General features: G+C 41.8%; 1 protein-coding gene across 1 annotated transcript; it reads left to right on the top strand.

Annotated features, from left to right (window-relative positions):
• The first annotated feature begins 9,637 nt into the window (after positions 1 to 9,637).
• flrt2 (fibronectin leucine rich transmembrane protein 2) lies at positions 9,638 to 11,629 on the top strand. Its single transcript, XM_030772639.1, has one exon. The coding sequence runs from the start codon at positions 9,638 to 9,640 to the stop codon at positions 11,627 to 11,629; it is 1,992 nt and encodes a 663-aa protein (XP_030628499.1).
• Positions 11,630 to 13,055: the final 1,426 nt, after the last annotated feature.

Raw genomic sequence — 13,055 nt, forward strand, 5'->3', positions numbered from 1 at the left:
GTCCAGCGACTCGCTTACGAGACACCACAGGGAGATATTTGTATTGTCGTTTTAAAAACTCTCTGTGAGGAAGTTGAAAGGAATAAACACAGAGTGCTAAACAAGGGAGAGCAGATGGGAGGAACTGATTGAGATCTGTGGGTTATTGCCTGAGTAAAGCCAGAGAGGAGAAGAACTGTTATTTGTGGATCTCCCTCACCGTTTTCGCAGATTGAATGTTGAGATAGAGAAACCCCGATAAACAAATGGATCCCAAGAGCGCCTAAGAAACTGCTACAAAACAACGTCACGTGGGTCCTGGAACAGAAATCAGATTCGTCGAAAGACAGGAGAACCTCTGAGGCACTTGAAATGTAAATAATGGCACAAAATTACATTTCAAAAGAGAAAAAAAGCCTCTCCAGTCTGTGCCATGAGACCATAGCCTAAATTTATTTATAATTTAAGAAGTTTTGTTGTTGTTGTTGTTGGTGGTGTTGGTGGTGGTGATCGTTTTAACACTTTTATGTATTAAATAAATAGTTATGGTAGCAAAAAAGTAAGACGTCATGCATACTGAGAGAGACGGCACTTACATAATGAAAAGCAGGGTTCTGGATTATATATGGTTCAAAATATTACGGTCTTACTGTTTTAAAACAAGCAACAAATGTCTAGACACATAAATATAAAAACGCTTCAGTATTGTGTGTATTCAGTTTTTTATTATTGTTGTTGTTGTTGTTGTTGTTGTGTTGTTGTTGTGTTGTTTTGTTTTAAGGATAATATACACATAGGTTTATTCAGAGTGAATAATCTTTCCATCAGACGTGATGATGACTAAACAAAACTAATAAACGTAACAGGAGGTTGTCGCTGGTTGACAGGCAGTCAAAACTGCAGGGTGTTGGTGATTTAAATTAAAAAAAAAAGTAAAAAGCAAAAACAGCAAACAACTTGCTATATCCATGGACTGAACATTCCAGTAATAACTCTTACACCAGTATACTTTACGCCATCTTCGTCACAGAGCCAGTCACTAAATCACTAAAACAGTCTCCCAACTCTTTGACAGAACTTTTCAACCCTGCAACCTCGTGAGCGTGGGGTGTGAAACAATAACAATCAGACGAACAAACAAATAAACGAAAATGCAAAAATTACACCCCATTACAAAACATTACATAGGAGGGACTGTTTGCAATCCTTCAGATATTCTTGACTGATAAGAGATCGGGGACAGAAATCAGTACAATACCGAAATCTTTTGAAGAAAAAGACCTGGGTCAGATATGATTTCCTCATGTACGAAATTCACTTTGAAAGATATAATCTGGAATTAAGTGAGTGAGTTGCCGCCCTGTTGAGGAGGGTTAGGTGGAGAGTTCTTATCAGATTAAATCAATCGGTCAGTCAGTATTGCTCAGAAACTTTGCAAGATACAAATAAAACGTTAGAAAAAGTATTTAATCTTCTCAGTTTGGCATATGAAAGCTGTAATTAAATATGAGACAACTAATCCACTCACGCTGATAAGACCTGATGGAAATGAGATACAGATGCGAAAAAGGTAAATGGAACGGACCAATGTTACAAACATCTGTCACAAATATACCTTTTTTTTTGCCAAAGAAATGAAATCTCATTGGCTTTAGTGTCACTTTTCAACCTGTGTCTGTGTGTATACATGAAGGCAGTTCTTATACCACCGATTAGAAGCAGCAGTTTCTGAATTTTTACACACATTTAATTTGTTAATTTACAAATAATCCCATCATTGCTATTTCCGTCATTTTAACCCGGCGTCTTTAAGTGAATTAGGTGGTTACGGTTTTTTAAAATCTCATAAAAATGCTGTTATTTGTGGGAGCAAAGCGAAAAATGCCTTTTTTTCTTTTCTTTTTTTTTTTTTACTGAGAGGGCAACATATCCCCTTTTAGAGTGTGATCCCCTTGCCATTGGCTGAGCCTTCAGCTCGCCTCAGCCACTCCACTTCAGTCCCACTCAGATTATGTCACAGCAGATTACAGCCTCTTACAATGTCAACCAGACATAAGAGTGAGCTGAAAGGTGTAAACAGGTTACACTACACTACACAACACTGCACACACTCACACACACACACGCACACACACACACACACACACAAACACACACACACACACACACATGCTCCTAGGGATCACGGCAGTCAACAAGTTCACTCACTCTTTGAAAAGGACATCAAACATCTGTCGACAGATCCCTGAGTGACGGAACTTCCCCACCCGTCCCGCTCCCTTCTGTTCCCTTGAAGTGTACAGGCCCCAGGAGACGTGTCATAGGAGTCTGGGGCTGTGTGTGTGTGTGTGTGTGTGTGTGTGTGTGTGTGTGTGTGTGTGTGCATGTGTCTGTCTGTACGCGTGTGTGTGAGTGTGTGTCTGTCTGAACATGCGCGCGCGTGTGTGTGTCTGTCTGTACACGTGTGTGTGTGTCTGTCTGTACGCGCGTGCGTGTGTGTGTGTGTGTGTGTAAAAATAAATTTGCCTGTCATTTGCAGACCCCAGTAGATAGTTATATACGATATATAACTATTCGGTTGTTTTACATCTCCCATTCAGAATCATTTAAACTTGTGTATGAGTGATAAGACAGTGCGGTTTTACAAGTGTTTACACAGCGTCACACTCAGAAACACCTACTTAGCGATGCTGTGTTTTGTCACAGTGACACAGCTGGCCTGTGAAACGACCTCTGTCGTATCCCCTGGTAGCTGAGGTAGTGTCTGGTGATGAAGAAGTGCTAAGGGCTCGGGGAGTCAGAAATACATGCAGAGATTTGGTGGTGGAAAGTATCCAGACGTAGACTTCCTCCCTCTGTAGCCCAGGAACGGAAATTCGCAGCAGATGTTACTTCAAACGGCCGAGACGGCCGCGGGATCAGGCCGCTGGATAAAGCCCATCCTCTGCCCGATCTACTGACCTTTTCCTCTCATCCCTCTCTCATTCTTCTTCTTTCTCTCAGTTTCTTTTTCCTGCGAACAGATGGAAAAACAAGTCCTCGCTGGCTGTTTTCACAGCTTGACGAGAGCACGGATGGATTTGCGTCGCTCCGTTACAAAGCATTTATTTTCATCCATAATTCACCTATGCATTAGAACGCTCCTGTTAAAATGAGGTGAAATGCGACTGCACACGAGTTTTCCCTCTCCCACTTGATAAACATATTTAATATTTCAAATAACCTCATGCAGCGTGGAGGTTTGCCTTTGTCTTATAATAGATGTATGGGTTGAATACGTGGTGTGAGTGTGCGTTCATGTGCATAAGTGTGCGTGTGTGTGTGTGTGTGTGTGTGTGTGTGTGTGTGTGTGTGTGTGTGTATGTGTGCATGTGAGGGGGGGGGGGGGGGGCTCATGAGAGAGAAAGCATGTTTTTGTTCTATAAAATTCACTGAAACACTTCTTTTCATAGCCCAGCTTGCAGTATGCACGAGTACATTTTTTTTGTCACAGAACATTCTTTTCAGAAAAAAAAAAAAAAAATTATGTATACTTTCTCCCAAATTGTCGTAAATCAGTTGTAGAGCTCGTTATTGTAAACCGTAACTGTCATCGGCGGTGCATTAATATTTAAAGGTTAAATTCTTTATGTTCATTTTCTTAGAACTCAATAAAATTAAGCAATTATACTTCATATCTGAGAAACTATTTTAGCAGAGTTCCTGCCAGTCTAATCAGTTTAGGATACAAAATCAGTTACTCATTTCAAACACATTTGGACACTCGTGTGCGTCTTGTAACCATTTAAAATCACCACTGAATGCATCAGCCTAAAAATGTGGCACAAAAAAAGGAAAAAAAAAAGGCAAATTTTAGGTGCTTTATGAGTTGTAAATGTAAACATAGAGAAAGGGCAACGCTAGGCTAATGACGTCTCAGGGGAATCACACAGTTGTCGATGGTCGTAGACCAAATTGCTGAAGGCTAGTCTAAGTGGACAATTTTTTATTGCTTTCAGTGGGGGTTGATAGTTCATTACGTCCCAGCAGAATAGTGTAAGAGTAGATTACGATCAAGCCCCAAGGCTTTGAGCTACCTGCATCTGAAGGTCCAGTAAACAGCACTCTTGCAAAACCCAGTAAATAGCACACTCCTCAGAAGTCAGAATGATCCACAGCCAAACTTTCAAACCAAATATCCGGGGTGATAGACATTAAACACCAGCTCCCCTGGACAAGGATTATGTCTTGCCCTAAAATAAATGATATATTTTTAATGGAGAGTGTGTATCAGAGTTCAGTGATCACCAGCCTTACTCCATGTTTTAGAAGATAGCTATAAATGTTTGCCCGGTCTTTTGAGAGCCAGTGGAGTAGGGCTTGCAAAATATACTGAATAAATGAAAAGACTGGAATATAACAACTAGGAACTCTTCAGTCAAGTTCCACAGTTACAAGGCCAAATTAACTGTTGGACAGGGGACCACTCTGGACCACAGCTTCGGCCAGTGAACTCTGAGTCTTTGTTTGTCGTATTAGCAGCACTTGAAAGGTACTATAGCCTCATAGCGGCAAATAAAATAATAAACATGCAGTTGCTGCCTGTCGAAAGGCTTATAAGGCACTTTTAATGTTTTAATGTTTTGCTGAAAGAAGCATAATCTACTTTTATAACTGTTGATTCTATCCCTGTCTTAAAAATGAAGAAACTTTGATGATTACCTCAAAACATGGCGGTCACAGTGAGAGCAAAACTTCTTAATGATGGGTCAAAGGAAAGCGAAAACTTTGGACTGTGGTAAAACGGAACGATGGTGTAAAACCTGGCCCCAGAAATGTAAAACAAAAGTACGCAGCCAGTTATTTTCTGAAAGAGTCCTTTTGTATTGTATTTATATAAAACATTAGCATGCCTACAATTTGCCTACAAGATGTTTCCATCAGAATGTGACTCTATATAAAAATAGGTTATTTCCTCTGCACATTTCATATGTCCAATATATAATTCATGGCGTGTATGGCAGCTAGATTTATGTTGAAATGAAATTTTTTGTGGACTGGGAAGGGCGAGGCAGTCAATCTCAGTCGTTTGGCAGATAAAATTAAACATGAAAGGCACTGAGAAAGTCAACCCTAAAAAAAAAAAAAAAAAAAACTAACAGAAAGTTGATATTGAGTAGCCACATGCTAAACCAACGAGAGAGAGAGAGAGAGAGAGAGAGAGAGAGAGAGAGAGAGAGAGAGACCCTTGGGCGTGGATTACGTTTACAGATCCATACCAACATTATTTAAAATAAGGCAAGGGACTATACCGATTAAATGTCTTCTGCCTCTACTTTGTCATCAGAAGCTAACGATTGCAAATTGATCAGCCAATCATGCGGGCCCTAATCTGTGTACAATGCTTTTATTTCTTTCCCCTCTCACGGGCTGATCCGTCCAGTTTACCCTTTAACATTCTTCACGCCAACAGTTCAATAGCTGGCTATGTTTCACAATTTATTGAAGTCACAACTTTAATTACAGTATTGAGGCTAACGCTTCACCACATTCTCTCGAAAAAAAAAAAAAAAAAAACTGAGGCCAATTCTCCACGTTTGTAAAGTAAGAGATGAAAGATAAAACAGAGAGGGGATGGTTCACAGAGGAGAATGACAGTTTACTTTGCTCTCAGAGTGAAAAGCACGAAGGATGAGTTGATTGAGAAGCCAAATAATTTTCCTTTAGGCCAGGGAAGGCCAAACTCAAAAGTAAAGCATTACCCTAAGGCTCTTCGTTTGACAAAAGCAACTGCAGATGACAGTGGTGAAAATTTAAGCTGCAGCCATCACAAGTCCACGGCCTATGAATATTATGATGTCTAATATTTCCTTCGTATCTCTGTGATAGTGAGTTTATTCCTATGCATATGTTCTCTCTCCCTCTCTCGCTCTCTCGCTCTCTCTCTCTCTCTCTCTCTCTCATGTGTGTTTAAACCAAGTAGAGGGAGGGGCACACAGAGACAGACATACACACTGAAGCAGAGAGAGAGAGAGAGAGAGAGAGAGAGAGAGAGAATGCAACTCAAGCACTGCTGAATCAGTATTAAACAGTAGCCTGAACAGTCACATAAAATTACTCCAGCAGTCATCTCATGTAACTGAAGGCCACAAGACACTGCAATGCAAAATGTACATATAAAGATAGTGATAGAGAGAGCTATGAACAGAACTGAGACATTAAATGCTTTTAACCACGGAGTTTACAATGAGAATAATAAGAACCCAGTTAAACGTTAAATAAGCATTCCATGACCATGCGACTAATTTGCCAGTTAGTTAAAACAAAGGCACAATAACAACGTGTTTAACAAGGTAAATTATTGCCATGTAGACACTTTCAAAGAACACTCTCTTGACATTCTCAATAGCTGCAAGGAAAACAACCGGTATTTCTCTCGTTGTGCTGTACGCTCGTTCTGTCTGAATCAATATATCCAAACTTTTTAGCATCTTCTTGCATAAATGGACAAATATACAAAATAAATCTGGTGAAATTATTTTGGAAGTGTCGTCATTTATTTTATAGCAGGGCAGTGGCGAATCTACAGTACGTGTCATCCTGGTGGTGCTCCTTATCTCCGGCTGAGGCGCATACTTCAGTCAGGATAGGGTAGGAGGGACAAAGTGAGAAACTGTGAGAGCAAGCGAAAGAGAGGGAGAGAGAGAGAGAGCGAGGGTGAGAGCGAGAGAGAGAGGGAGATAGAAGTGGAAAACGTTGAGCAGTAGACACAGATCGTTATCAACACAATTCTCCACTTTAAACATCTCCCTAAGGTTCAAGTCAACGAGATCAAGTCTTACTCTCGTCAGTAAAAATTTGGATACGAGAATACGTCATGACTGGGGCGTCTGGTGGCTGTTCGGACGAGTGCTTGTTCACTGTTTTGGGAGACGAAAACGGAAAAAGTCGATGTTGTGAGTTTGGGAAAACTCTGTTTTCCTAATGCAATATTTAACAATTTAAGTGGGTGCGGAGAGGAGCCGTAGGGGGGAGAAAAAGAGAGGGCCACCACGCCGGAGTGAGAAGTGCGGACATAACACTCCTTTTGACGGAGTCGGTATGTTGTCCGGAACAGCGGGGACGGAACGTTTGCTCGGAACCAAAACGTTAAAACAGTATCGCAGTGGAATGCCTGTTGTTCACTGCGTCCAACTTAACCGAACGCCTGCATGAAGGACACAAGACGAAAGAAAAACTATTGGATGTGCCTGAAGTATTCGCATTATGGAAACGGATATAGCCGCGCTCAAAGAGGTACTGTATTGAATAGTTCTGAGCCACGGTGAATTATAACTGCTAAAATAGTTTGATTTTCTCAAGGAAGAATAAGAATTAATTAGCCAAATATATTTTACTGGTCGGATAATCTGGGTCGGTTATAACAACAGTTTTCTGCTGGTCCGAATGTGTTTGTGTTCTAAATTTGGTCTTGTGAACAAATGTATGAGTATCTCCGTGGATACAGCCAACAACCGTCAGATTAACTATGCATGATTAGTTTACTCAAAAGTAGTGAATAATAGTGGGCAGCCTTAGTCGTCGGTTAAGATTAAACCTTCTGTTAATCAGTGCGCTAAAACGCACGGTTTCTCCCTTGGTCTCTTGGTGCGGTAGGCGAAGCCTTTTCTGGCAATCCCTTATGCTTGACTCGGCGCACAATCCCTCCCGATGATAATTCACTCAAATGAACACCCTTCTCTGGACTACCTTTGAAGATCACTAGATCAGGCTCTCAACACAACGAAAATCTCTTCTAAACTTTTAATTGCTTTTTCCATATCGCAGGCTAAGCTGCGAGATCTCGGCCCATCAAATTACAGTTCATTGCAATGCAAAGTCGTCTGTTACATGAGCACGAAACACTTACCTCTCTGACAGCAAAACATTCAGTAAATGCATTACTGTACTTGAGGAGAGTGGGCATTTTAAAACTAAAATGCTGGAACAGGCTACTTTGTAGATAAATAGTCTTTTCAGAATTACGAAAGTGGAAATTATCTTTATCTTAAAAGCTTTCTTATATTTCTTATTCTCACGTCTTGATTTCAGACAGCAGCATTTGTTCAAGTGTTCCGTTTAAGCAGTAATATATATATATATATATATATATATATACACATATGCTGGTATACTTTGCATAATGTTTATAATGTTTTGCGTGAGTATTTTAACAAGACGGTATGTAGAGAAGCATTATTTAAATAACAAGATTCAAACAATTATCCATTTCCTGTGCTCATCTTCAGCAAAGCTACACACAGTCCACTCAAATTTGCTTTTTTTTTTTTTTTGCGAAAGACAGAGCCTGTTTTAGATTTATTTTGATATTCTTTGAGTATAACAGTGCATTAAATATTTATGCCATTTTCTTAACCTTACCGTGAAGTCTTTCTTATCTGTTCTTTGCATTGATGAATTTGCAATGTATTTGAGTTACCAAGGTAATAAAATCTCAACACTGGATCTCATGTCAACTGTAATCCTTTGGCCTTGAGCTTACTCAGAACCTCTCCAGCGAGAAAAATAGCCTGTATCGATCATTTATCGCAGGTAGAGGAGCTAAATTATCCTCCAATCCCATTTCATTGACAGGCAGTGTTCGTCACTCTGAGCTTGGTATAGGACCCCCCCCCACCCCACCCCATTCACCTTCCTCCTCTCTCATTATTTTTTTTTCCTAATCCTTTTTTACTTCACAAGGCCCTGATGGTACAGTATGTATGAGATATTTGTCATGCATGTCAGCACAGTCACCCTGGCTGTTTACTGTAAGCTAACTGTATGTTTACCAGTATTTGCTTCAAAGAAGGCCTTTAACTGACAGTGTTTACTGAAACCATTCATGCCTCTCTATTTAGGCAACTAGCCCTGTTCTTTTAATTTGTCTCAGACAAATCTAATTTTGGTTTGGGGGTTAGCCATACTGTGTGAATGTGGGCACATGTTTTTTTTGAAAAAAATTCAAACGTCCTTGCAGTGATACATGAAATACTATTCCCTTTGCTGACGGGGGACTCCACTGAAAGACCTCTTTATATTAGCAGGGCCAGATGTGACAAGAGCTTTCATGTCCTGAATTTTTTATCACGTGGAGTAGAGATTTCTTAACAAATGGATAAAGAGAGAGTGTGTGTGTGTGTGTGTGTGTGTGTGTGATACAATCCTTTAGAACACTAATAATCATCTTCTCTTTGCTGAAACAGGTTTCTGGATCCAAATGTCACATCCCCTGGAAGCTGCCCCAGACGGGGCCTACCAGTGTGTGACGGTCGGGCGGGAGGGGCCTTCGGAGGCACTGTGCAGCACGTTCTCAGACAGGCTCCGTCTGGGCCCACCGCCACACATGAGGCATCTAGCCATGGTCTGATATCGTAACATGGATGACATCATTCATACAGCCAGTACCCTCTAGTGAGACCATTGCTTTTCCGACTGGGGACTAGCAATTACAGGATGATTACCGCTCAACGTCCTATGTTTACTATTAACTCCGCATTAGCATAATCTTTCAGAGGACTTCCTCTTTGCTGGATTTATTTCATATCCTTTTTTTCTTCCCTCAACTTCAATCCATTGGTATTATTATTACTATTATTATTGTAGGTGTTGTTTCCCAGTCTCTCTGGTGTTTTCCATTATGGAGTTTCAAGCTGGATTGTGGAATAAGGATTGGCCCTCGTTTCTCCGGTTTTGGTTGACTGTGTTACTGAGCCTTCATGTCCAGTTCAGCCCAGCTGCCTCATGCCCTGAGGAATGCCGCTGCGACAAAACGTTTGTTTACTGCAACGAGAGGAGCCTAACATCTGTGCCTCTGGGGGTACAGGAGGGTTACAAGACCCTTTACCTCCACAATAACCAGATTAACAATGCTGGCTTCCCCGTGGAGCTGCACAATGTGGCCTCTGTAGAGACTGTCTTTCTATATGGCAACCAGCTGGATGAGTTCCCTCTCAACCTGCCCAAGAATGTGCGTGTGCTGCACCTACAGGAGAACAACATCCAGACTATCTCCAGGGCAGCACTGGCTCAGCTTCCTCACCTGGAGGAGCTTCACCTGGACGACAACTCTATTTCAACAGTAGGGGTGGAAGAAGGGGCTTTCCGGGAGGCTGTCAGCTTGAAATTACTCTTCCTGACCAAGAACCACCTGAGCAGTGTACCCATTGGACTCCCAGCTGATCTGAAGGAGCTGCGGCTTGATGAGAATCGAATTGCTATAATTGCAGAGGAGGCCTTCCAGAATGTCACCACCCTTCAGCGGCTATTGCTGGATGGAAATCTGTTAGTGGATGAAGCTATCGCTCCAGGAACCTTCCAGGATCTGTCAAACCTGCGTGAGCTTTCTTTGGCCCGCAACTCACTTATGACACCTCCTCGTCTGTTGCCAGGTACATCCCTGGTTAAACTAAACCTGCAGGAGAATCAGATAGAAGACATTCCAGTGACAGCCTTTGCTGGTCTCCATCGACTGGAAAAACTAGATATTTCCAGCAACCAACTGCAGTCTCTAAAGCAGGGAGTCTTTGACAGCCTTGTCAGTCTTAGACTGCTCAATGTGAGGAACAATCTGTGGCGTTGTGACTGCTCTATCAAATGGGTTATCGAGTGGCTTAAGTCCCTGCCGCAGTCCATGCCCCAATCTCTGAATGTCCGTGGGTTCACTTGCCAGAGTCCAGAGAGGGTAAAAGGCATGGTAATTCGAGAGCTAACCTTGGATGCCATCCAATGTCCGGTGGGAACAGAACTGTTGCCCTGGCCCACTCAACCTCATCCATCTCCATCCGGCCATCACAGCACCACCGTCACCTCCACCACTACCTCCTACTACACTACCTTTTACCCACCATCTCCCAGCCCTACACTTCCAATGCCTTATTTCCCATCCGGTCCCCTCCCTCCTTATGAGGACCCCTTAAAAATCTTTTTCCACATTGTAAATTCCACGTGTATCGAGGTGAGCTGGGAATCCTATTTCACTGTAACGGCTTACAAGGTCACTTGGGTCAAGATGGGGCAGAGCTTAATGAGCGACGTCACCCGTGAGAGAACAGTCCCAGGGGACCTTAGAAAACTTAGCCTGTCAAACTTGGAACCAAGGTCTGTCTACCGCATTTGCGTGTATGTCCTGGACACTCTCAACTCCTACCGACCAGGAGAGGATACAATTTGCTCAGAAGCAAAAACTAAGTCCACCTCCTCCAACCCCAACAGCAAAGTCACTGAGTCAGAGCCAGCTGCCCAGCAGGATAGCAGCTCCACACTCCTATTGGCTGGGGTGATAGGTGGAGCTGTCTTGGTTGTCCTGGTGACCCTGCTGAGCCTGTTTTGCTGGCACATGCACAAGAAGAGCAGATCATCGTCGTCCAAATGGAAATATAATAGGGGCAGGAGAAAAGATGACTACTGTGAGGCAGGCACCAAAAAGGATAACTCCATCCTTGAAATGACTGAAACCAGCTTTCAGATAGTGTCCTTGAACAATGAGCAGCTTTTAAAGGGCGACTTCAGGATTCAGCCCATCTACACTCCTAATGGTGGCATCGGCTTCAGAGACTGCCACCTGAGCAACAATAGCTTAGCATACTGCAAGAGCAGCAATGTTCCCACCGTGGACTTCTGCCACACGTGATACCACAAAAGTGTGTTAAAATTGTAGTTAAAATATACTGTACTATTATATATATATATATATATATATTTCCAAGTTCTGTCTACATTGTAATTTATACTGTGGACAATTATGTGGAATTCTCCCAACTTTTTTATTCTTAGTGAAAAAAGAAATACAAGTGGGTGTTTTTTGTAATAAGTGCGACTCGAAGTGGTTTCGTGCAAAGACTGTGCAGTTGAAATAGTACAATCATGAGAGGATGAGAACCTGGCACGAATGCTGTCGGGTTTCAGCTTGAAGGGTTTGGATATTTTGCTAACAACAACAGCAAAATATGCCCTCCATGCTGAAATACAGCAAACCCTTCACAGAACGGTAGTTAAGATAACATCATGGTTTGGAAATGAAAACACGACTGATTAGCCGGCAGTGGAAAAATAGGGGATTGGTGTTAATTTTCTTCTTTTTTTTTTTCATACAAAGAATTGAAGTGCACTTTCTTAATGCAGCAGAGAGCATAAGCAGTCATTCAGGAAATGAGCTTTTGTGGAAATCACACAGGAGGGAAAAAGAGCACACTTTTCAACACCACACAGCTCCCCTGGGATGCCAACCGAACAATGCTGAATGCGGTAGGGAAAGTGCCAGAAGTGCTCTCCAGGCCTGTGTTTAACTAGGCATGTGGACTTTTTTTTTTTTTTTTTTTACAGCTTTGGCCACTGGGGGGCAGCTATTCTCAGCATATTTTAGATACAGCAAAGAGGTACAGACCAGATCTTCTCTGACCTCTTGATTGCTGTCAGAACTCAATACCTCTGTCCAAGTGAACTTTAATGTTAGAGCTATTTCAGAGTTCATAGTTATTTGTGGTGACAGGTGCAATTATCAAAACAGTCATGAACAAAAATGCAAAGAGATTCTGACGGCGTATCAATACCGACCAATTAGGATGCAGACCCCACTGTTAGAGACTTTCTCTGCACTACGAACTCGCACTTGTTCCTCAGTTTTTAGATGTGCAGGAGACGCTCATTAAAAAGTGTCACACTGTATGTGTGTCTCACTTTTATTGCACCCTAATTACCCCCTAATTATTTTGGAGGATTTACAAATTAGGCATGAGCAGCATGGAGCTGTCTCTCACCCTTTCAGAGGAATTTGAAATGGAGCATTCTACAGGTACGTCACGTATTTTGGCATCTACAGGACTGCCTGCTTAGTTTCTCTTCTGATATGACATCCTTTTAATCATGTATCGGTTTAGCTAGATACGGAATTGATGGCCGGAAACAAAAGCTGCTCTCTTTTTTTTTTTCTTTTTCTCTCTCTCTCTTTTTGCACAATAACTGGCACTCTGTAGAGCTCTATCATTTGAAAAAAATCTGGATCTCAGCGTGAGCACAGTTAAAAACTATTTTTAATGCAATGCTGGGTTTTCAGAGAC

This window comes from Chanos chanos, chromosome 4 (genome assembly GCF_902362185.1).
Source record: "Chanos chanos chromosome 4, fChaCha1.1, whole genome shotgun sequence".
Classification (NCBI taxonomy): Eukaryota; Metazoa; Chordata; class Actinopteri; order Gonorynchiformes; family Chanidae; genus Chanos; species Chanos chanos.

Bases quoted from the DNA above. Each gene is read 5' to 3' on its own strand.
- flrt2 (XM_030772639.1), top strand. From the start codon at position 9,638: ATGGAGTTTCAAGCTGGATTGTGGAATAAGGATTGGCCCTCGTTTCTC.